Source organism: Mus musculus, chromosome 2 (assembly GCF_000001635.26).
Source record: "Mus musculus strain C57BL/6J chromosome 2, GRCm38.p6 C57BL/6J".
Classification (NCBI taxonomy): domain Eukaryota; kingdom Metazoa; phylum Chordata; class Mammalia; order Rodentia; family Muridae; genus Mus; species Mus musculus.
This window is the reverse complement of record NC_000068.7, coordinates 118,861,949-118,883,600: the sequence shown is the minus strand read 5'-3', so window position 1 is coordinate 118,883,600 and position 21,652 is coordinate 118,861,949. Positions and strand designations below refer to the sequence as shown.

General features: G+C 48.3%; 1 protein-coding gene across 2 annotated transcripts; it reads right to left on the bottom strand.

The window, feature by feature from the left end:
• Positions 1 to 691: 691 nt before the first annotated feature.
• Ivd (isovaleryl coenzyme A dehydrogenase) lies at positions 692 to 21,642 on the bottom strand. Of its 2 annotated transcripts, NM_019826.4 has the most exons (12): positions 21,434 to 21,607; positions 14,077 to 14,166; positions 13,819 to 13,870; positions 12,054 to 12,223; positions 10,623 to 10,716; positions 10,297 to 10,433; positions 8,840 to 8,936; positions 7,192 to 7,285; positions 6,632 to 6,713; positions 5,836 to 5,940; positions 5,654 to 5,726; positions 692 to 3,148 (listed from the first exon to the last, which is right to left on the bottom strand). In NM_019826.4, the coding sequence occupies exons 1-12, from the start codon at positions 21,578 to 21,580 to the stop codon at positions 3,015 to 3,017; spliced, it is 1,275 nt and encodes a 424-aa protein (NP_062800.1). In that variant the 5' UTR covers positions 21,581 to 21,607; the 3' UTR covers positions 692 to 3,014. The 2 variants fall into 2 exon arrangements, with proteins under 2 accessions (NP_062800.1, XP_006499988.1); XM_006499925.1 differs by lacking the exon at positions 5,836 to 5,940 and having other exon boundaries at positions 694 to 3,148; positions 21,434 to 21,642.
• Between the last annotated feature and the right edge of the window lie 10 nt (positions 21,643 to 21,652).

Sequence of the window (21,652 nt, the reverse complement as noted above, 5' to 3'; positions counted from 1 at the left end):
GAGTCCGCGGATGGCCGGTAGGGGTCAGGCGAGCTCCACGCAGCGCTGACTGAGCGGGTCCCGGGAGTCCTCGCTGCAATCGGCCGCCCGCAGAGCTTTAAGGCAGGAGTCTTAAGAAGTGAGAGCACTTTAGATCCGCCATAAGCAGATAACCGATGGCCATGCGGATTCCAGCCCCCACCAGGGCACGCTGTGTGCTAGACGCTCTCTCCACTCTGTGTGCTGTTGCTTTACTCCGGCTCGGGCCCCACCCAGCCTCCCGGGCGTCAGAGCGTGGCTGGCTCACCCGTCGTTCCTAGGTTTGAGCAACTCACCCAGCAGGGCTTTGCATCCTTAAGCAATCTTGCCTTGAGCACTCAGTTGGTTGCAAAGGTCAGGGAAGGAGTGGATGTGTGAAGTGAAGCAATATTACAAGGGACTACCACTGGGATGTGGGGCTAAGACTCTGGTCCCTGGGGAGAAACTCTCTCCAGGCCCAAGTTGGATTATCAGCGGGGTGGGTGGGGGTTGGGAACCAAAACCAAACCAACTCAACCAAACAAAAACCCCCATATAGCTGCCTTAGCCCAGTGTCACTCCCTAGGGAGCCCAGGTGTTTGTCACTAGATTCTGATAAGGCACAAGACCTGGCTACACTTAACACTTCTCATTAGCAGCGTCCCACCCCCACTATTCCCATCCACTTTTCAGACATAGTTTTTATTTTGTCTTTTATTTAAAAACATTTCTTGTGTGTCACATTAAAAAAAAATTCAGAAAAACAATCACATTCTTCCTTTCAGTTGCTATAGCTGGATACAAACAGATTGGGTAATTATAGCTCATGGTTCCAGAGGCTGACTATCAAAAGCATGGCGCTCCCAACTCCAGTGTTCTTCTCTTGCCTGATAACATGGTAGGAGACCTGACACGACAGAGCAGGCACACTAGTTTAAGATTCCCTTTTATAAAGCCACTAAAGTCATTACTACCTAAACCATTAACAAATGGCTGGGACTGAGGTTTTTAACAGGTGAACTTCTGGGGCACACTCTCGTTGGTAGGGTTCCTATGGCATGACTGGGTGACATGTTGCCTTCTGATAACTTATGGAGGTCAGAGGGCAACTCTCCATCCCCCATATGGGTTCTTGGACTCCAACCCAGGTTGTCTGGCTTGGTGACAATCTTGCAGGCGTGCAGGTCCTCTGCCTCATTTTGATCATCTTCTGTGGGTTGTTCCAGGGATCTTCCTCAGCTGGTCAGTGTATCTACTGCATTCATGAACCCCCTCTTAAGATGGGACGGGTGTGGGGTTGCTAAGGTGCTGACTCCACCTGTCTCAGACCTCAGCACTCCACCTAGGCTAAGACTGTTGGGCTGGGAGCCAGGAAAAACAGTCTTTATTTTTGGGAACTCACATGAATGTGGTAATCCACGGCCTGGGCGCTATTTGTGACGGCCCAAGGTTGGGAGGCCCAAGGTTGGGATGTCCCTGTTGCTAGCCCATTAGGATCCTAGCTCCAATTCTGACCTTGAAAAAGTCAAGTATTAAAAGAACAAAACAACCTTGCAGAGTTTGAGCTGGGTGTGGTGGTTGCACGTGCCTTTAATCTCAGAACTAGGGAGGCAGAGGAGGATCTTTGAGTCCAAGGCCAGCCTGGGCTATATAGCTAGACAAATGAAACAAAACTCAGATATGCCAGCTGTGGTGGTTCATGTATATAATTTTGGCAGTCAGGAGGCAGAGGCAGGAGGATTCTGAGTTACAGTTAGACTCTGAATCAAAAGCAACCCCCCCCCAAAAAAAAAACTCTCAAAATCCTCCAGAAACTTAAGACTCTCCTCCTGTCTTCCCACACTTGACACCCCCCCCCCATTTTCTCCCCCTTTCCTTTAAGAAAAAGCACAGGGTGTTGCCTGTAATCCCAGCACTCAAGAGATAGGGGCAGATCTACTGTTCAGGGTCTTAGTTCAAAGCTAGTCTCGGCTACAGGGAGACTAAAATAAAACCATGGAGAAGTTGGTAGGGCAAGGAGCTGACTCAGTGGTGCAGTGCCTGCCTAGCACAGCCTAGGTACAATTTCACACACAACAAGAAGAAAAGTCACCAGGAGATCTGGGTCTGAGACTTCCTATTCTGGCCTCCTATCCCATTCCCAAAGGGCAAACTGAAGGGCAGGCCGCTTCAAGGACATTCTCTGGATGCAGACAGGACCATAGCAAGTGGCTTGTTTCTCCTGCAGAACACGGCTTTGGGCGCAGAAGGGTTTACCTTGCAGTATATTTAATACAAAATGGCAACAGACATTGTGCAGTTGTAATAAAATTAGCCACAGGGTGTCTAGAGAAATATACAGAGGCAACAAGGCTGGAGGGGAGCCAGGCAACCTGGGCTGGGCCACAGGACCTGTGTCTGCTGGCCAGTCAGCTGCAGAAGGTCACATGAGCAGGCCCAGTGCTAGCCTGTGACAGAGTGATGCAGACAGACTCAGGTACACGAGGGAGCCGATCTTCTGTGTTGTCTTGCCTGGACTGTGGACTCTGTCCTTCCTGGGTCTGCCATAGGCATTCTGGAGCTGTCTAGCTCTTGGAGAAACAGTTAAGAAGGAGATGGCTTTTGCCTTTTCCTCAAGAAATGAGACCACAAGTATCTGACAACTGAAAGGGGTAATGCCTCTGTTACCCTTGAACAGAAAGGGCACCCTGCCAGAGGCTTGCCCAAGAAAAGGAGTCGGGTACCTGTCAGATGCTACCTGGAGGGTCAGGTCATCACATTCAGATGTAGAAAGCAATGGCACAGACACTGCCACCCTCCCCCCAAACCCCCCAAAAAGCCAAAGTCATTTTAGCAGTCATTTTAGGCTTTCCTGCCCGGAACGGCTGGAGAATCCGACTTCACACGGGGCAGAGGGCTGACAGAGAAGGGCAGCTGAGCAGCAGAGCTTCCTTAGACAGGTCAGAGGGCTGCCACATCTCTGCTTCCAAAGAAAGGCCTCTCGGTGCTGGGACCAGGGGGCGATGGGCCGCAGAGGGCTAGCGGAAGTCTGCATTGAAAGCTCGGCCAATGACCAACCGCCTCACTTCACTGGTCCCAGCTCCGATCTCATACAGTTTGGCATCTCGTAGAAAGCGGCCCATGGGGAAGTCATTGATGTAGCCATTTCCACCTGTGAAGCAGATGTGGGAAGAGAGAGGACAGAACTGAAGGCAGGGGGTGATGTGAGGAAGCAAACAGACCCTCCAGGATGGTCAAGGACTGGCTCCTTCCCATATAACCTATGCGCATGCGATGCCCTCCCCGCTCTCCCTCCCAGTCTCTCTGCTAGGGACTGAGTGTGGGCCTCACACACTCTAGGCAAATGCTCTACCACTGAGTTATAACCCCAGTTCATATTTTCAATATCTCTAGGTTATTTTTTATATCTAATACAACATAAGTACCATTTAAACTGTTGTTATATTGGAATGTTTAGGGAATCAGGACAAGAAAAGGGGTCTATGTGCAGTTCAGGTACAGTTTTTCTTTTCTTTTACATTTATTTAATTTGTGTACATGTGTGTGCACACACATGTGCCCTGGCATACATGTAGAGGTCAGAGGACAGTGTGTATGATGTGTCAGTTTTCTCCTTTCACCACGTGGGTCTTGAGGACCAATCTCGGCTGCCAGGCTCAGCAGCCAGCTCCTCAACCCAAGGACCCATCGTGCTGGTCCTTTATTCAGTGTGGCAAAATCCCAAGCTACGGATGTAATTCTCTTCTCTGATCATGTCCTTCCTCCCCCTTCCTTCCTCCTTCCTTCCTTCCCTCCCTTCTCCCCTCCACTCCCCTTCTCTCTCTCCCTCCCTCCCTCCCTCCCTCCCTCCCTCCCTTCCTTCCTTTCTTCCTCCCGGTTCCTTTTTGAGACAGGGTCTGTCATATCCTAGGTTGGCCTACAATTCACTATATAGCCAAAGATGACCTGAACTTCTGACTCTCTCATCTCTAACTTCCCGAGTTCTGGGATTAACTTGTAATCTGGTTAATACAGTGCTGGGCTGTGGGCTTTGTGTATGCTTGGGGATACCACACTGAGCTACTGCCCAGGTTGGCCAAGAAGTTACTATGTAGCCCAGGCTGGTCTCAAGCTCATTGCAATCCTCCTGCTTCAGTTTCCCAGGTGCTGGGATACAGGTATGCACTACCATGCCCAGCCTTTTCTGAATATCTTTGGTCTATTGATTGAACCAATAAGCACCCCCAGATATACAGGCTGTGCCGGAGGGTTGATTAAACAGAAGCAAAGGCATCGAGGGAGCCTGGTTGGGTCAGGAAGGCACAGTAGGGCTGGCCTAGAAAGTTTCCCAGGTGCCCAGGACTCAGACAAAGAAAGAACAAAATCTGGGGCTGGGACTGTAAAGTGTCCACCTAGCACACCCAAAGTTCTGGCTGGATTCAATCTCCTGGATTCAAAGCATTATACAAACAGGTGTGTTTTCAGTACTCAGGAGGTAGAGGCAGAGGATCACAAGTTCTAAGTCATCCTTAGCTATACCATCAACTCAGAGACTCTGCTTTAAAGGAAATACAGGGGGGAAAAAAAGCCCAGGCAGTAGTGGCACACACCGTTAACCCCAGCTCTCCGGGAGGTAAAGGCAGTCAAATTTCTGTGCACTCAAGGCCAGACTGGTCTACAGAGGAGTTCCTTAGGACAGCCAGGGCTACACAGAGAGCTCTGTCCCCACCCCACCCCATCCCTGATTTCAGACTCAAGTGACTGACATGAGCAGGAGAGGTGGGATTCGAACCTAAGCCTGTACCCTTCACCACTGGCCAACAATGAGGCTTCTCTCTCTGGTGACCTTATACCAGGCAGCGAAGGTAAGGACAGCTTGTAGCCTCTTCCCCACCCCTTTTTCGAGACAGGGTTTCTCTGTGTAGCCCTGGCTGTCCTGGAGCTTACTATGTAGACCAGGCTGGCCTCGAACTCAGAGATCCACGTGCCTCTGCCTCCCTAGTGCTAGGACTAAAGGTGTGTGTCATTACTGCCTGGCTACTTTTCTCTTTCATATACACATCTATATGTGCACATGTGTATATATCATATGATATATGCCTGGTATAAGGTCACCAGGAAAGAGAAGCCTTGGGTGGAGCACACATTCATTGTTGGCCAGTGGTGAAGGGTACAGGCTTAGGTTCGAATCCCACTTCTCCTGTTCATGTCAGCCACTGAGTCTGCAATCATTTTATAATATAGATAGATAGATAGATAGATAGATAGATAGATAGATAGATAGATAGATAGATAATGATTTTGCTATAATGATTTTACATATATGGATATTTTGCCAGCATGTTTTGTCAGTGCACCACATTCATGCCTGGTGCTCTCAGAGGACACGAAGAGGGTATTGGTTCCCATAGAACATCAGTGACAGATGGTTGTGAGCTGCCAGGTGGGTGCTGGGAATAGAACCTGGGTCCTCTAGAAGAACAACCAGTGTTCTTAACTACTGAGCTGTGTCTGCAGGCCCTACCCGACCCCCCATTAAAACAATAAATATTCATTTATTACTGACTGCTGTTACAAAAATGTCCCTTTCCTCTTCACAGTGGGCGGATGACTTAAAGGTGCCAGCGTGGGTGTGGCTGGCTTAAACAGGGCGAGGAGTGGAGAGGGAGCCACTCACCTAGACACTGAATGCCGTCCAGGGCTACCTGTGTGGCACACTCGGCTGCATACAGAATCACACCGGCACAGTCCTGTGGAAGGAGGTTCTTTCTGCTCAGCAGTGTCCTGACAAGCACAACGACGCCCATCCCAGGAAATGACCCACCGCCCCACCTCTTCTTCCCAAAGAATCGCCCTCACCTTGGGAATGATGTGGCCCTCGTCACAGGCTTTGGCGACATTGTAGACGTACTGTCGACTTGCCATGAGGCGGGTGTACATGTCGGCCATCTTTCCCTGCATCAGCTGGCACAGGAGGAACCAACGGGTCAACATACTGGGACATTCTAATTACCAAAAGCAGGTCAATGGCAAGGACAAACTGATAGCCACGGATGAGGGACCAGGGTACAAAGAAAAGACGGGACCCGCTTAGGATCACGGAGATGGAAACAGCTCTAGGAGACGAGGCCAAAGAGCTGCCTCTCGAGTGGCTAGCTTCTAGCAGCCTCCTCCAGCCAGAAAGGTGGGAGTATTAAGTCAGCTCCTGTTCTCCTAAGCCCCAGTGTGCTGCATCCTTTACCTTCCAGCCGTACAGTGCTGGGTCCATTCATCCCCAATAGGACGTGATGGCCCTCCAGAGCCAGGCTGGGTGGGAAGGAGCTGTGTTCTATGATCTCAGGCTCATTTTTTTTTAAAGATTTATTTATTTTTATTATATGTAAGTACACTGTAGTTGTCTTCAGACACTCCAGAAGAGGGAGTCAGATCTCATTACAGATGGTTGTGAGCCACCATGTGGTTGCTGGGATTTGAACTCTGGACCTTCAGAAGAGCAGTTGGGTGCTCTTACCCACTGAGCCATCTCGCCAGCCCAAGGCTCATTTTGTAAGAGAAGGACAATAGCTATCCCACAGTGCTCGCTCGACAGCCTCTTCTCCCCAACGGAAAACCTTAACCCAGTGGAAGAAGGCATTTCAGCAACTACTTCGCTTACCTGGAATTGGCCGATCTTCTGGCCAAAGGCCTCCCTCACATGCAAGTAGGGAATGGTGTGGTCCAGGACAGCCTGCATGATCCTGCCAGAAAGGAGGAAGCCTGTGGAGTTGTGTTGTCAAGTGGGGAGTGGGTATGTCAGGGCATCGGGCCCGAGGGTTGAGATGGGAACTGAAATCCCAGAGAAAAGGTAAAGGAGCCTGAGAGACCCCTTGCTCAGCCACAGCACCGCCTGCCCAGCTCCCATGTACCTTTCTCTGAGATCAAGAAGGTGTGGCGGGCAGCGGGCAGTGGGCAGCGGGCAGAGTCTGGGCCTCTGGTTTCACAACCACAGTGACTAAACAGCCCTGGCATCTGTCACCTCATACCATTTCCCTTCTGGGTAAAGAAGTTAAATGTAGGAGGAGATTCTCGAGGACAGAAGTAACTTTCCTGTGTCTTTGCTGCATACCAGGGTGAAGCTGCTAACCTAACGAGGGCTGGAGATCTCAGGTACCCCCCAGCCGCATGCTGGTGACATGTTGTGCTTACCCAGGAGGCCTTCAGCCCCTTTACACTTACCCAAGGGGCCCACCTGCTAGCACCAGGCGCTCTAGGTCCAGCCCGCTCATCAATACGTAGACCCCCTTACTCTCCTGGCTCAGGACGTTAGCGGCTGCAGGGATAAACGCAAGTCAGAGAAGGCTGCTCATAGCCTCTTTACTTGGATAGAAGGTACTATGTCACATAAGGCACAAAAGTGAGTCACTCAACCTTCAACTAGGGTTTCAAGAGAGAGGAAAAGATGAACTTTGCCACTTCCAGGCAGAAGTGGAGCTTTAGGTCACGACCCCCCCCCCCAGCATCCACAACACTACAGAACCCCAAGCTGTTAGATCTTTCCTTTTCCTTTCTTGTCCTGGACCCTAGGATGAGACAGAAGAAAAGCTGACTGGTTTAGAATTCACCCTGCCCCTCTTCGCTTCTTTCTACACCTGATGTCTACTAACATAGAAATCAGAGAACTCGGTGCCTGAGGTCGTCTGTAGGGTCACCTCTCAATGATGCTCGTGAAAGCGCCTTTGTCTCTGAGTTAGGGTGTTGGTGACAGAAGTTACTGAGCACCCACTCCCTCTAATAAGGACTTGGGAGGTGTGGGCAGAACATTGGGTATAGAAACCGGACAGCCTACCTGCTTTCAAGGCTGGTGGGTGGATTTTTTTCCTCTTTACAAAGATGAGTCTGCACGGTCTCCCTTTCTAGAGACCCCCTGTGTACAGCACACTATTTCAGGATGGTTTGTGGCTGATGCACAAAGCAGTCCTAATTGATGGCCAGATCCCCACCCTCGGCTCTCTAACAGTGCTACATGGTGTCACGTTTACAGATATAGCACAGGGAGAAGCTATTCCTGCAAAATCAAATTACCTTTCCTTCATCGAGTCTGGCTTCTGTCAATTTATTCAGATGGGCTTTTAGCATCATTACTGAGTGTAATTCAGAGCGGTAGGGAATGCCCTGCGGTGGGCTGGTGTGTGCACAAGGCCTGGCTCTTGCTGCAGCAGTGTTCCAAGGTGGGGTTTGGGACGTGACTGGATTGTGAAGGCTGACCTGCTCAATGGATTAACCTGATGACGGAGTCATAATTTGATGGCATCAGCGGAGACAACAGAAATGATCAGAGGAAGAACCTCCAAGGAAAACTGGCCTCTGGGGGTGTGTCCGTGAGAGTCTAGAGGGACTCTGGTTTCTTCTATCACTGCTATTTGACCTCCACAAAATAAGCAGTTCTCCCTCGCCACTTTCCCCTCATTCTCTGTCTCACCATAGGTACAGAAGCAATGGTGCCAAAGGGCCATAGGCTTGACACCTGAAACCATGAGTCAAAATAAGTTCTCTGCCTTTAACCTGTTTTCCTCGGGTTATATATGACAAAGAGTCAGGCTAGCACGTGGGCTGTACAGTCAGTGCACAGGAAGTCTGAAGGATGTCAGTAGATGGGGCTAGGCAAGGTGTGGTACCCACAGAAGAACCCCATCATAGGCAGGTAAGCCAACAGCAGCAGGGTCTGTGGCCAGGACAGACAACTGTCCAGCAGCTGGAGGCCCACAGTCCAACTGTGCATCACGGGACAAATGATGGCGGCGAACCTCTGTAAGGGTGTGGTAGTGGGTTTTCCCAACTTGCAAAGGAGTCAGGGCAGGGACTCCCTTATTCCCTGGTCACTTACCAGGAACCTTGCAGTCTTCAAAGACCAGCTCGCAGGTGTTGGAGCCCCTCATACCCAGCTTGTCAAGCTTCTTGGAGGTACTAAAACCAGGCATACCCTTGACAGGAAACCAAAGGAGGCCCTGGTTAGACTTGCCCCACGGGGTGGGTGGGGGGGTGCTAATAAAGGGAAAACCTGATTTATCTACAAATGTGGCATGCTAGCATCTTACTCCCGAGTTCTCGTTCTCCTCTCTCTCTCTCTGTGCAAAACTCCAGTCTTCACACCAAACCAACCTTGTTCCCAACTCCTCTGCCATGCAGCCTGCGTCTTCCTGGTTCTCAGGGGAGCAGTTTTCTCAATGAAACAGTCCCCAGGTCTCCCCACTCTCCCAGGGATATCACTCTGAAGATACTCTCATAACCCATGCCAATCTGCCCTCATTCTTTACCCACCTGTCCCTAAAGGAACCCGGACTCCAACCACCTACATGCTTTGACCTAGATGACTCAGATACACTGTTGCCAAGTGGCCGGGAGACACGCATGTTGCTCTGTTACCTCCTGGCCTTTCCAGTCCCAACCTTAGTTAGCTACCCCCCATCCCTCATGGAGTGTACAGCCAACCTTGGCACTGTGTACTTAAACTCTCTAGTACCCCCCCAGCAGCTGGGCCCCCAAGCCTCAGTGGCACCTGCTTTCTGTCTTCATCGCCATTATAGGCAGATGGCAGGAAGCCAACACCTGCTCTCTAAAGTTATATATTTTAAACTTTTCCAGGGTGGGGCACATGCCTTCAATCCCAGCACTTGGGAGGCAGGGGCAGACGGACCTCTGTTAGGTCAGGGGAAGCCTCGTCTAAATAATGAGTTCTAGGCCAGCCAGGGCTATACAGTGAGACCAAAACAAAACAACAACAACAAATCTTCCTGACTTTCTTTTCTCTATACTGAAAACTTTGCTCTTTCTTACTTTTATTCTTTGAGGCAGAGCCTTGCTTGATAGACAGCCTTGGATCTCACTACAAAGGCCAGGCTAGCCTCAGACTAACCCAGCCTGCCTGTTAAGTGCTGCTCAGACAACAAATACATGTCACCTGTGTGGCTGGATTTGTTTATCACAAAACTAAACCCAAAATGGGACCCTCGAGTTTTAACTCCTGATGTGTCTTGTCTTGTCCTTACTATCAGAGGTTTGCAGGTCTCATTCACATTCCCACCCATGCCTCAGCCTCCCCTGCAGTTCCTGCTCCTGGCTTCTTTTCCATTTTCCTCTTCCTCAACTCTGTGGACAGTTTTACTGTCTTCAAACTTGACCCAGCCTCTCTGGCTACCTTCTTTGGTCCCTGCTTATCCGCTTTGGTCTCTGCTTATCCGCATGCTCCTGGGGGCAGAGCACAGAACACTGATGTTAATCTTAGTTACCTCTGTCACTTTGGTTAGAGGCGGAGTCTCTCTGGGTCACACCCACCACCCTCACCTTCTCCACAATGAAGGCTGTGATGCCCCGAGAAGCTGGCACAGCGGTCAAATCTGTCTTGGCATACACGACTAGGATATCAGCATCAGGGCCATTGGTGATCCAGAACTTGTTGCCATTCAGAACATAGTGATCTCCTAAGGGCAAGGCAGGAATCCAATGTTTGCTGAAGTCTCTTGGCCTGGCTTGGTCAGTCAGTCCACAGAACTGCACAGAACTGTGAGAACCAGCACAGGAACCCAGCAGAGGCCACTCCCAATTCCTACTCCCTTACTCTGAGTTTGTTTTTCTGCCTTTTCCAGATGCCCCGTGGCAAGTGACCTTACCTTTCTTTTCTGCTTTTAGCTTCATGGAGACAACGTCAGAGCCAGCATTGGGTTCACTCATGGCCAAGGCTCCGATGAACTCACCACTGATGAGCTACAAGGAAAACTCAAACCCGGTCCTGTTAGGACTGGGAAGTGTCCTGCAGTAGCTCCCAGGGACAGCCTCTTCCTCCTGCCTCCTCCTGCCCACATCCAAACTCCGCCCCCCCCACCCCCCCACCCCCCCAGTAAAACGAGCATCTGCAAGGCCTCTCTTCTACCCTTGCTTCTGCCACTTTTTGGCAGTGCCGGGATTGGCTCCAAGGTCTCACGCATGCTAAGCAAGGAATTTACCATTGAGCCCTCCCCTTACCCTATGGTTTTTATATTTTAAATATATTTGTTCTCTGTGTGTACATGTGCACATAGGCTACTGTGTATGTGTGTGTGTGTGTGTGTGTGTGTGTGTGTCTATCAGAGGACAATTCGTGGGAGCTGGTTCTTTTTCTATCATGAGTATCAAACTCAGCTCACCCAGCCTGGTGAGGCAGGCACATTTATTTACCCACTAAGCCATCTCACTGGCTCCTACTTGTTTTTTGAGATAGGGTCTTGCCAAATCCTCCAGCTTCTGCCTCCATGGCAGCTGAAACTCCACATATGTCACAAGTCACCACATCACTGGCTGAAGATTTCTTTCTTTCCTTTTTTCTTTTCTTTTTCAAGTCAGGGTTTCTTCTGTGTAGCCCTGGCTGTCCTAGAATTCACTCTGTAGACTGGGCTGGTATCAAACTCAGAAATCCACCTGCTTCTGCCTCCTGAGTAATAGGATTAAAGGTGTGCACCTTTAATTTCTTAAAGTCTGTTAAATGTTACTCATCCAACTCACAAGTTAAGCTCTGCCCTTGCTTTCTTCTTTTTCCTTTCCTTCCCTTTCCTTCCCTTTCCTTCCCTTTCCTTCCCTTCCCTTCCCTTCCCTTCCCTTCCCTTCCCTTCCCTTCCCTTTCCTTTTTTGTATGTGCACATGTATGTGGAGACTAAGGGTCAGTATTATCTTCCTCTATTGCTTTCCACCTTTATTTATTTCACCTGCATGTATGTCTGTGTACCAAATGTGTATGGTGCTTAAAGTGGCCAGAGGGGATTAGATCACGGAGGGAGGGAGTCATAGACGGTTGTGAGCCACCATATATGTGCTGGGCATTGAACTTGGGTCCTCTGGGAAGAGCAGTCAATGTTCTTACCCTAAGAGCCATCTCTCCAGCCATTTGTGCATTCAAATCTTTTGAATTAAGTATTTTAAAGCAATACCAATCCCTTCTCTCGTTATATTTAGCTTATGGCAGCAAGCCAAGAACGAGAACGTGCTTGGCCCCCACCAAGGGGAGGGCTTGTGATATGGTGGCTGTGTTGAGTCCACACGAGTGAGCGTCTCCATCCCTGTCTCCTCACCTTGGGAAGGTATTTCTCTTTCTGTGCCTCATTCCCATTTCGAACAATCTGGTTGACGCAGAGGTTGGAGTGAGCACCGTAGCTGAGCCCCACTGCTCCCGAAGCCCGGGATATCTCTTCCATTACCAACACATGTTCTAGGTAGCCCAGGCCAGAGCCACCATACTGAACTGGGAGTGGGACAGTGTGGGAAGCAGAAAGGCAGCCAGGTTACATTGGAACACAGACAGGAAGGAATCTTACATTAGTTGGCAGAAAAGAAACACCCTGGAATCTATTGTGAGTCTCCCTGGCAAGGGTGGAAGGCTGTTGTTGCCAGGGACACAGCTGGTTCTGCTAGCTGCCTGTGGGTGAACTATAGGTCAGAAGACCATCGTCTCCCACACTGGTTTTAATCCTGTCATCTTCAGTGAGGACAAGCAAAACCCTGTGCACCCACTCCTGTAGAAGACACAGGAGGCAGAAGCAGATGGATGGAGGAAGAAGGCAGGGGAACACAGAGGGGTGGGTGGGAAGGGGCCTATGCTCAGAGCACCAAAAACTCAGTTACAGGCTGTGCATGTGCAGAGGCCTCAAAAAAGATGAGACTTTTAACAAGGCTAATCGTGTTTTTTACTTACCTATGTGTGTATTTATGCCAAGTGTATGGGTGCCCTTAGAGACCTGAAGAGAACCAATCCTCTTGGGTCCCCTAGAGCAGCAGTTCTTAGCCTCTGGGTTACGACCCCTTTGGCAAACCTCCATCTTGAAAAATATTTACATTATGATTCATAACAGCAGCCAAACCACAGTTATGAAGTAGCAACAAAGATAATTTTATGGTTGAGGGTCACCACAGCATGAGGAACTGCACTACGGGGTTGCAGCATCAGAGAGGTTGAGACCACTGCCCTAGAGGTAAAGTTATAGTGGCTGTGATTCACCCAAGGTGAACAGCAAGGACTGAACTTGGGTCCTCTGGAGAACCAGGAAGCACTCTAAACGACTAAGCCATCTCTCTGGCCCAAAGGTGAGATTTTATAGCATAGCTTTGGGAACAAAGTGGAACTGATACATATAGACGTAGCATACATACACAGGCATGTACTCAGGAATGCATAAACACACATGTGTGTGCACACATACAAACATATATACAGACACACATACATAAAAATAAAAATAAAAAGCAAAAAAAAAAAACTTAAAAAAAAAAAAAAAGAGCCAGGCGTTGGTGGCGCACGCCTTTAATCCCAGCACTTGGGAGGCAGGGGCAGGCGGATTTCTGAGTTCGAGGCCAGCCTGGTCTACAAAGTGAGTTCCAGGACAGCCAGGACTACACAGAGAAACCCTGTCCTTTTGAGGTAGAGTCTCTCACTGAACCTGGAACTTAGGTTTTTTGGCTAGATTCGTAGCCAGTGAGCCCTAGCAAGCATCCAGTCCCAGCCCCGCTCAGTGCTGGGACTATAGGCGCCAGGTAGGACAGGCGTGGCTTTTACATGGTGCTGAGATCTGAGCTCTAGCCTCATGCTTACACAGCAAGCCCAGCTCGAGTCTTCTCTCCAGCCCCTTGTTTTTGTGTCTCTGAATCAGGGTCTCACTCTGTGGCTTAGGCTGGCCCGGAACTTACTCTACAGCACAGGCTGGCCTTGAACTCAGTGCAGTCCTCCTGTTTCAGCCCCCTGAGTGTTGCTGGGATTACAGGACTGTGCCACCATGCCCACTTCCTTTTATGTCTGTTTTGGCCACAGAGAGAGTTCTCTTTAGGGAAAGAAGTCAAACTCACCGGGGGCTGTGATGCCCAGTACGCCCAGGCTCCCCAGCTGTTTCCAGAACTCCTGCCAACAGAAGAGTGAGGTGGGTTATGAGAAGGCAGCTAGTCACTTGTGGCCAGAACAAGACCAAGCCATTCAGAGAAAGGGGCTATATTCTTGTTAGCAAGGCCCTGTCACCAGGAGACAGTGGCCATCTTTCTAGGCATAAGTGCAATGCAGGCAGGCGTGTCCCAGAGGCCTCCCCTCCCACAGGAACCCTTGCAACTCACTCTCAGGTTCTTGAAGTCATTGGTTTGATCAATCTCTTGGGCCTTGGGGGCCAGGTTCTCTTGAAGAAACTTAGATATAGTATGACGAAGCTAGAGGGAGAGAGATAGAGACTACTGAAACCAAGACATGACCGCCACTGAGAGACATAATGGCCCTGTGGTTGAAACGGCATATTCTGGGAGCTAGACCACGGGTACTCTCACCACACAGCATCAGGTTGAGGCTTAGGGGTCCCACTAAATTATGCTTCCTTAGCGGTGACTGTGCAGACAAGTGTTGTCAACTTGATCCAAGCTAGAGTCACCAGACAGGAGGAGCCGCAACAAGAAAATATTTCCTTAAGATGGGGTTGTAGACTGTAGGGAATTTTCTTAATTAGTGGTCAATAGGGGAGGGCCCAGTCTATTGTGGGTGGGGCTAGCCTAGGGTGGGGAGTAGTCATGGGTTCTATAGGAAAGCAGACTGAGCAAGCCACGAGGAGCAAACCAGTAAGCAGTATCGATCACTCTATGGTTTCTGCATCAGCTCCTGCCTGCCCTGACTTTGTCAAGATGGAACTGTAAGCCAAATAAACCCTTTCTTCCCCAACTTGCTTTTGGTCATGGCGTTCATCATAGCAATGGTAACTCTAACTAGGACAATGTTGGCTCCTCTTTCTTAAGATTCTTGGTTTAGGGGCTGGAGCGATGGCTCAGCGGTTAAGAGCACTGACTGCTCTTCCAGAGCTCCTGAGTTTAATTTCCAGCACCCACATGGTGGCTCACAACCATCCTTAACGAGATCTGGTGCTCTCTTCTGGAGTGTCTGAAGGCAGCTACAGTGTACTTACATATAATAAATAAATAAATCTAAAAAAAAAAGATTCTTTGTTTATACATCTTGCAAATGATTAAGACATTATCATTTTATCAATCTTAAGATTGAGTTTTGCCCAAACCGAACTTGAACTCATATACCCCAACCCCTCAATTTTTTTTTTTTTTGTTTCAGCACACTAGCAAAAAATTTATTGGGGCTCCTTCTGCTGGGTTATTCCCTGCTTTGCTCCAGAGGGGATTTTCTGTGTTTTTTTTTTAATCTCTTCTTAATTATTATTTTTTTATAATTTGGTATTTTCTTCATTTACATTTCCAATGTTATCCCAAAAGTCCCCCAACTCCCTGCCACTACCCTCCCCCCTCACTCCCACTTCTTGGCCCTGGCGTTCCCCTGTACTGAGGCATATAAAGTTGCACGACCAATGGGCCTCTCTTTCCACTGATGGCCGACTAGGTCATCTTCTGCTACATATGCAGCTAGAGACCCGAGCTCTGGGGGGTACTGGTTAGTTCATACTGTTGTTCCACCTATAGTGTTGCAGACCCCTTTAGCTCCTTGGGTACTTTCTCTAGCTCCTCCATTGGGGGCCCTGTGATCCATCCAATAGCTGACTATGAGCATCCACTTCTGTGTTTGCTAGGCCCTGGCCTAGTCTCACAAGAGACAGCTATATCAGGGTCCTTTCAGCAAAATTTTGTTAGTGTGTGCAATGGTGTCAGGGTTTGGGGGCTGATTATGGGATGGATCCCCCGGTATGGCAGTCTCTAGATGGTCCATCCTTTCCTCTCAGCTCCAATCATTGTCTCTGTAACTCCTTCCATGGGTGTTTTGTTCCCAATTCTAAGAAGAAACAAAGTGTCCACACTTTGGTCTTTGTTCTTCTTGAGTTTCATGTGTTTTGCAAATTGTATCTTGTATCTTGGGTATTCTAAGTTTCTGGACTAATATCCACTTATCAGTGAGTACATATCATGTGAGTTCTTTTGTGATTGGGTTACCTCACTCAGGATGATGCCCTTCAGGTCCATCCCTTTGCCTAGGAATTTCATAAATTCATTCTTTTTAATAGCTGAGTAGTACTCTATTGTGTAAATGTACCACATTTTCTGTATCCATTCCTCTGTTGAGGGGCATCTGGGTTCTTTCCAGCTTCTGGCTATTACAAATAAGGCTGCTATGAACTTAGTTGAGCATGTGTCCTTCTTACTGGTTGGAACATCTTCTGGTCACTTGATCTTTGACAAGGGAGCTAAAACCATCCACTGGAAAAAGACAGCATTTTCAACAAATGGTCCTGGCATAACTGGTGGTTATCATGTAGAAGAATGCAAATTGATCCATTCCTATCTCCTTGTACTAAGGTCAAATCTAAGTGGATCAAGGAACTCCACATAAAACCAGAGACAGTGAAACTTATAGAGGAGAAAGTGGGGAAAAGCCTCGAAGATATGGGCACAGGGGAAAAATTCCTGAATAGAACAGCAATGGCTTGTGCTGTAAGATCGAGAATCGACAAATGGGACCTCATAAAATTGCAAAGTTTCTGTAAGGCAAAAGACACCGTCAATAAGACAAAAAGGCCACCAACAGATTGGGAAAGGATCTTTACCTATCCTAAATCAGATAGGGGACTAATATCCAACATATATAAAGAACTCAAGAAGGTGGACTCCAGAAAATCAGATAACCCCATTAAAAAATGGGGCTCAGAGCTAAACAAAGAATTCTCACCTGAGGAATACCAAATGGCTGAGAAGCACCTGAAAAACTGTTCAGCATCCTTAATCATCAGGGAAATGCAAATCAAAACAACCCTGAGATTCCACCTCACACCAGCCAGAATGGCTAAGATCAAAAATTCAGGTGACAGCAGATGCTGGCGAGGATGTGGAGAAAGAGGAACACTCCTCCATTGTTGGTGGGATTGCAAGCTTGTACAACCACTCTGGAAATCAGTCTGGCGGTTCCTTAGAAAATTGGACATGGTACTACCGGAGGATCCCGCAATACCTCTCCTGGGCATATATCCAGAAGATGTCCCAACCGGTAAGAAGGAACAATCCCTCAATTATTAAAGGTGATTTTTAAAATGCAGCCCTACATAAAATTACTCCGTGTCTTCCTGCAGTACCCAGAGTGACACAGAAGCCCCTAAGCCAGCCCACATGGGCTATCCCCCAACTTCCCCCTGTGTCTTTCTGGTACCCACTCACTGCTCTCCCGGGCTCTCCCCTTCAATTCTGCACTGGTGTCAATCTCCTGAGACTTTAGCTAACAGAGATTCTCAATGGGACTAGACGTTCTCCTGCCAGGGACATTAGATACTTGGCCCGAGCATTAGAGTCTCGGGTCTGAAGCCTGAGGCCTCCAAACCACCCTCTCTGCCAACCATACAGCCATGGAGTTAAATCATATTTCTGTATTTACTTTGTGTGTGTATGCGGGGCTGCCACTGAGCATATATGGAGGTCGCCTTTTGAGAGTTAGTTCTCTCTTGCTACCATATGGGTCCTAGAATCAAACTCAGGTCAGTGGACTTAGCGGCAAGTGCCTTCGGCCGGCCACTGGTTCATCTTGCCAGTCTACTTTGAAGACGCTTAGCAATATGATGAGGCTACAGGAGAGTGACAGTCCCAGTCACTTCATGTAGCCTCTAAGCGACACCAGCTCCTTCCCGCAGCTCCACACGCAACCACACCCTTCCTTTTCCTACCTTTCCTTTGGTTACAAGAACACAACTTAATATTTAACTTCTTCCCATTTGAAGCCAGGGTTTGCCATGTCACTAAGGCCTTCTTACTGAACTGCTATGTAAGAACATCACAGAAAGGGTGGATGTGGTGGCTCAGCGGGTTCAACGCTCGCCTCATAAGCCTGCCGACCTCAGTTTAGTTCTCCTTGAACCCAGGTAAAGGTGGAAGGAGGAAACATACTCTACAAAGTTGTTCTCTGACCTCCACATAGACACACAGATTCATACATCAATAATAGAGTTCAAAAAAATAATCTGTTAAAAAAAGAATGCTATAAAAGCTAGTTATAGTAGCACACAGGCAGGTGGATTCTGAGTCCAGCCAGATCTACATAGTGAGATACTGTCTCAGAGGTAGAGAGAGACAGACAGAGACAGAAGCAGAGAGAGACAAGAGAGAGCACATTATTGGAGGGAAATACTCAAAGCCCATGGAAAAGTGCGTATGCAGCCTAACACCATGTACAACGAATGTATACAAATGGTGTGTGTTTCAGGGAGGGTATATCATAAAACTAGATCTAGGGGTTCACTATGTAATCCCAGCATTCAAGAAGCTGGGCAGGAAGATTGCTGAAACTTCAAGGACAGCCTGGCCACCCAGCAACATCCAGTCTCAAAACAAAGAACTGTATAAATACCTACTATAAATGAAGGCAATCTTCTTTAAAGTATTCAGGCTTAAAAGCATTGAAAAGACATTGATTTAGAAGGGAAAGTAAGAGGGTGGACGAAGGGTTCAGTGGGTAGGAGCATGTGCTAGCTAGTTTTATAGTGATTTGATACAAGCTAGGGCCATGGGAGAGGAAGCATCAATTGAGAATACGCCTCCATAAGAGCCAGCTGTAACTTGGATTTTTCTTTTTTAAAGATTTATTTATTATATATGAGTACACTGTAGCTGTCTTTAGACACACCAGAAGAGGGCATCAGATCTCATTACAGATGGTTGTGAGCCACCATGTGGTTGCTGGGATTTGAACTCAGGACCTCTGGAAGAGCAGTCAGTGCTCTTAACCTCTGAGCCATCTCTCCAGCTCCGGATTTTTCTTAATAAGTGACTTAATTAGGGCACTTTCTTTTTAAATATTTATTTATTTATTTTATGTATATGAGTACACTGTAGCTGTCTTCAGACACACCAGAAGAGGGCATCAGTTCCCATTATAGATGGTTGTGAGCCACCATGTGGCTGCTGGGAATTGAACTCATGACCTCTGAAAGAGCAACCAGTGCTCTTAGCAGCTGAGCTGTCTCTACAGCCTCTAGGGCACTTTCTTAATTAGTGATGGATGGGGGAGGGTATAGCCCATTGGTGGTTGTGGGCGGTATCCATGGCCTGGTGGTTCTGGCTTTTGTGAGAAAACAGGCTGAACAAGCCATGAGGAGCAAGCCAGTAAGCAGTAGTACCCTTCCATGGCCTCTGCATCAGCTCCTGCCTACAGGTTCCTGCGCTGTTTCAATTCCTGTCCTGACTTCTTACAGTGATGGACTAAGATGCGGAGCTGCAAGTCAAACAAATTCTTCCCTCCTCCCGTTGCTTTTGGTCATGGTGTTTTGTCAGTGCAATTATAATTCTAGCTAGGACAGAAATTGGTACCAGGATAGTGTGTGTGATAGACCTGAGCATGTTGTTTTGGGGAGGATTGTGGAAGGACTCTGGAACTTTGAACTAGAAGTCATTACGTTTTCAAAGCTTAGTGAGCTATTCTGTGGGACATAAAATTGTTGAGAGAAATGCAGAGGATGGAGGCCTGGCTTGTGAAGTTCTGGAAGGAAGTTTGAGAGTCACTCGAAGACTCTACTGGGGTCATTTCATATTTGGAGTTAAGAATTTATGGTCCTGATTAGCTAGTGCTGAAAAGTCAGTTCTGATTAACAAAAGACCAGAACCACTAAAGTGAAACCTTTGCTTTGACAGCAAAACTGGAGCTTTGAAATTGATGCTGGAGCTGAGAAATGAGTGTTGTTTGGGAAGAGACCAGCATCCCTGAGGTGAAATCTTCTGGGAGGTGTTTCCTCAGTTAGCACTCAGAAGCTGTGCTACAGAGATAGCTAAGGCTGCACTGTGCTGACAGCGGAACTTGATCAAGCATAAGTCTTCCAGGTGCTGCTGGTTTTAAAGGTACGAATGGGTCATAGAGAGTAGCTGAGACTTGACATTGTCAGAAGCCAAGAGAGGCAGGCTCTTGGTAAAGGGTCATGGATTACATTTAATGCCCCAGGATTAAAGGGGCCATGCAGAAAAGCAGAAGTTTGGCACCATGAGGAGATCCCAGAAGAGGCTACTAATAGAAGTCCAGCTCAGCTGCAGCAGAGACCCAGCATTTTGGAGATAACCAGTACCACGGGAGGGCCACCAAGAACAGCAGCAGCAGGAGGTGGTGCTTACCAGAGCTTAGAAGACAAGCTGTGTGGGCTGTAGAGGGCAGAGCTGGAGAAGTGACTCAAGCCCCTTAGAGGAGCCCAGAAGGTCATGATTAACCCTAGATATTGGACATTGAGTTATTTACTCTGATGGAGTGTGGGTTTGATTTGATTGTAACTGTACCCTGGTTCTTCACTTTTCTTTCTTTCTTAGAATTCCAGAAGGTGCCTAGGGGCTCCACTCCCTTCCTCCACTAAGGTTATTCATAGCAATACTTGCCCTTGGTATAGCATCTGACTCAGACACACTGTGTGTGAAACCATCACTCCTCAGCAATCTCTTAGGCAATCTACAGCAGTTGCTTCATATACATACATATCTAGATATCTAGATAGATATCTAGATAGATATCTAGATATCTAGATAGATAGATAGATAGATAGATAGATAGATAGATAGATAGATAGATAGATAGATAGGCAGGACCCAAGGCATCCCTGGAAATTATTCATTGGCTTCGATTAGGGAAGAGAGTTAAACCTAGCAATAAGAGTAGGTTAACCAAGCTCTTTGTTTGTTTGTTTTTTCCAGACAGGGTTTCTCTGTGTATCCCTGGCTGTCCTGGAACTCACTCTGTAGACCAGGCTGGCCTCGAACTCAGAAATCCACCTGCCTCTGTCTCCCGAGTGCTGGTATTAAAGGTGTGCGCCACCACTGCCCAGCAACCAAGCTCTTTTTTTTTTTTTCAGCTTTGTGCATTATGCCTTGAAGAGGGGAAGAAAACAAACTTAAGATGGCATTTCAGAATTCTTTAAAGTCTTCCATTGAAAAAGCAAATTGCCCTGGTAGCTATGGGTCATGCGTAACTTCAACCATAAGTTGAGAACCATTGCTTACAAGCCAGGTATGGTGGCCCATGCCTTTAATCCCATCACTCTTGAGGCAAAAGCAAGAGTTCACTAGTAGAGTTCAAGTACTAGTTTAATGCCTTCCAGGCCACCCAAAGCTATACATACTGAGACCCCAAGGAAGGGGAGAATGGGAGAGCGAGAGGGAGAAGGAGAGCGAGAGTGAGCGAGAGAGAGAGAGAGAGAGAGAGAGAGAGAGAGAGAGAGAGAGAGAGAGAGAACAGGTTGGGGTGTAAGTGTTTTCAGATTCATGAGAGCCACTAGAAGTAGGGCCAACCAATCTGCCCACCCAAACACCACCAGTCTTCCAGGTTTGGTCCTTACTCTTTTATCTCCTCCTAGCTGGAGTTCAAAGCCAGGAATCCCCCTGTCTTGCTGTCTCCCTCAAATATTAGTAGGGAGAGGGCGCGCAGTTCCTCTCCCTAGCTTCTACGAAACGCTTCCAAGGCCTGGCAGGCACAAGTCACTTGGGTAAGACCTGGGACATGTCCTGGGGCCGGCCTTCCTACCTGCTTCTGCTCCTCGTTTAGCCCGTTGATATCATCGTCCACAGGCAATATCGAGTGGGCCCGCCGCGGGACAGCGAGGGGCGACGGTGATGGCCGCAGTCTCCAACTGGAAACTCGCCGTCCCAGCAGCCGGATTGCAGTCGCCATCTCTGCGGTGCACCAGGAGCTTGGACTGGTTTAGCTTACGCTCCACCAATCCTAGTTTCAACACTTTGTCCA

What these genes read in the sequence shown, in the direction of transcription:
- Ivd (NM_019826.4), bottom strand. Translation starts at nt 21,580, where the DNA reads ATGGCGACTGCAATCCGGCTGCTGGGACGGCGAGTTTCCAGTTGGAGA. An exon ending in CTAGCAGGTGGGCCCCTTGG is followed by an intron (nt 6,714 to 7,191) that starts GTAAGTGTAAAG and finishes CCTTTCTGGCAG; the next exon opens with GATCATGCAGGCTGTCCTGG. An exon ending in AGAAGATCGGCCAATTCCAG is followed by an intron (nt 5,941 to 6,631) that starts GTAAGCGAAGTA and finishes CTCCTGTGCCAG; the next exon opens with CTGATGCAGGGAAAGATGGC.